The sequence below is a fragment of the Chrysochloris asiatica genome, unplaced genomic scaffold (assembly GCF_000296735.1).
Source record: "Chrysochloris asiatica unplaced genomic scaffold, ChrAsi1.0 scaffold00169, whole genome shotgun sequence".
NCBI classification, from domain to species: domain Eukaryota; kingdom Metazoa; phylum Chordata; class Mammalia; order Afrosoricida; family Chrysochloridae; genus Chrysochloris; species Chrysochloris asiatica.
This window is the reverse complement of record NW_006408687.1, coordinates 5,711,341-5,713,273: the sequence shown is the minus strand read 5'-3', so window position 1 is coordinate 5,713,273 and position 1,933 is coordinate 5,711,341. Positions and strand designations below refer to the sequence as shown.

At 36.7% G+C, this 1,933-nt stretch overlaps 1 protein-coding gene across 1 annotated transcript; it reads right to left on the bottom strand.

Moving 5' to 3' along the window:
• Window positions 1–760: 760 nt before the first annotated feature.
• Window positions 761–1,159, bottom strand: LOC102829639 (nascent polypeptide-associated complex subunit alpha-like). Its single transcript, XM_006871606.1, has one exon. It carries the CDS (start codon window positions 1,157–1,159, stop codon window positions 761–763), a length of 399 nt encoding a protein of 132 aa, XP_006871668.1.
• Between the last annotated feature and the right edge of the window lie 774 nt (window positions 1,160–1,933).

Below are 1,933 nucleotides of genomic sequence, written 5' to 3'. Positions count from 1 at the left end.
CCTGTTTGCAAAGGGAAGGCTTTCAGTTTCTCTTCATTGAGAGTAATGTTTGCTTTTGGATTTGTATATATGCTCTTAATTATGTTGAGGAATTTCCCTTTTATTATTATCATGGCGAGTTTTTTTTTTTTTTTTTTTTAATCAGGAATGGATATTAGATTTTGTCAAATGTCTTTTATACATCAATTGATATGATCACATGCTTCTTTCCTTTCATCCAAAAAGAAGTCATAACTTTATTAATGATAGAAACAGTACAAATTTCAAATCAAACTGCAGTTACTCTTCTGAAATACCAAAAACAAATTCCTTGTTTTCAGATGGTTACATTAATTTCATAATGGCATTTATAAGATCTTTACTGTTGTTCCTCAAAGCTCAGACTGCCTTTGCTCTTGATTCATTTGCTTGTGACATGACCAATTAAATGCCCTTAACTTCCACACCTGTTTCATCAATGTCTTCCTCTTCAATTTCCTCTTGTACACAAAGGAGCTCTGGTAGCGTAGTGGTTACGAATCAGGCTGTGAACCGCAAGGTCAGCAGTTCGAAACTACCAGCTGTTCCGTGGGAGAAAGAGAAGGCTTTCTGCTCCCGTAAAGATTTACGGCCTTGGAAACCCTGTACAGGGTCGCTATGAGTTGGAACCGACTCCACGGCACATAACAACAACAACACACTTGGGAGTTTGTGTGTTTTCCTTAGTGATCAGGACAACTTCACTCTGAATTTTGAATTTTTCAACAGCTCCTAGCTGTGCTTACTGAGAAAAATCCTCGATCTTGGCTTCTCCAAAAACTATATAGATATCTGAAGACGTACTCTTGTAGACATCTGACTTTTTGATGACAAAGTAGATATTCTTCAGTTTCCCAATATTGACTCTAGTAACCCCTGTGACGTGTTGAAGACCCAATTTGGACTTTGCCTTCCATGCCTTCTTTTCACTTTGACTCTGTTTTGCTTTACTGATTGGTCTTTCATCAGTTTCAGTTGCTGCTGCCAGCTGGGCTTGTTGTGTGGTTGCCTGTGTAGAATTCTGTTCCTTGAGCTCTGGTACTGCATCACTGTCAGATTCTGTTCCAGTCTCTGTCTCAGCCTGGGGCTGTGGCAAATCCTGCTCTGTAGCCGCAGTGGTTTCTGTGGCTTCACCAGGCATTTTGTACAGAGAATACAGAACCAAGATGGTGGCAGAAAGAGCCTTTTCCTTTCTTTTATTTATGTGGTGATTATACTGATTGTTTCTCTAATATTGTACCATGATATGAATCCCACTGATATGAATCCCACTGGTCATGATGTGTTATTTTTTTCGTATGTTGTTGCATTCTTTGTAGGTAGGATTGCCTTGAGGATTTTTGCATCTATGTTCATTTGAGATATTGGTCTGTAATTCTCTTTTTTAATGTTGATTTTGCCTGGTTTTGGTATGAGGGTTATGCTGGCTTCATAAAGTGTATTGGGGAGTTTTTCATCCTTTTCTATGATCTGGAACAGTTTTAATAGAATTGGTGTCAGCTCTTGTCTGAGTGTTGTATAGAATTCACTGGTAAAGCCATCTGGGCCTGAACTGCTTTTTGTTGAGAGTTTTTTAATGACCTGATCAATTTCCTCTGTTGTTGCAAGTATGCTCAAGTTTTCAATTTCTTTCTATGTTAGTTTAGGTAGGTCGTATTTTTCTAAAAAATTGTCCATTTCTTCTAGATTTTCAAATTTGTTGCAGTACAGTTCTTTGCTGTATTCTATTACTATCCTTTTTATTTCCATTGATTCTGTTGTAACATCACCCATATTGTTTCTTATGCATGTTATTTGCATCTTCTTTTATTTTGTTAGATTTACTAATGGTTTCTCAATTTTATTAATCCTTTCAAAGAACCAACTTCTTGTGTATTCTTTCTATTGTTTTTCTATTTCATTTATTTCTGTTATA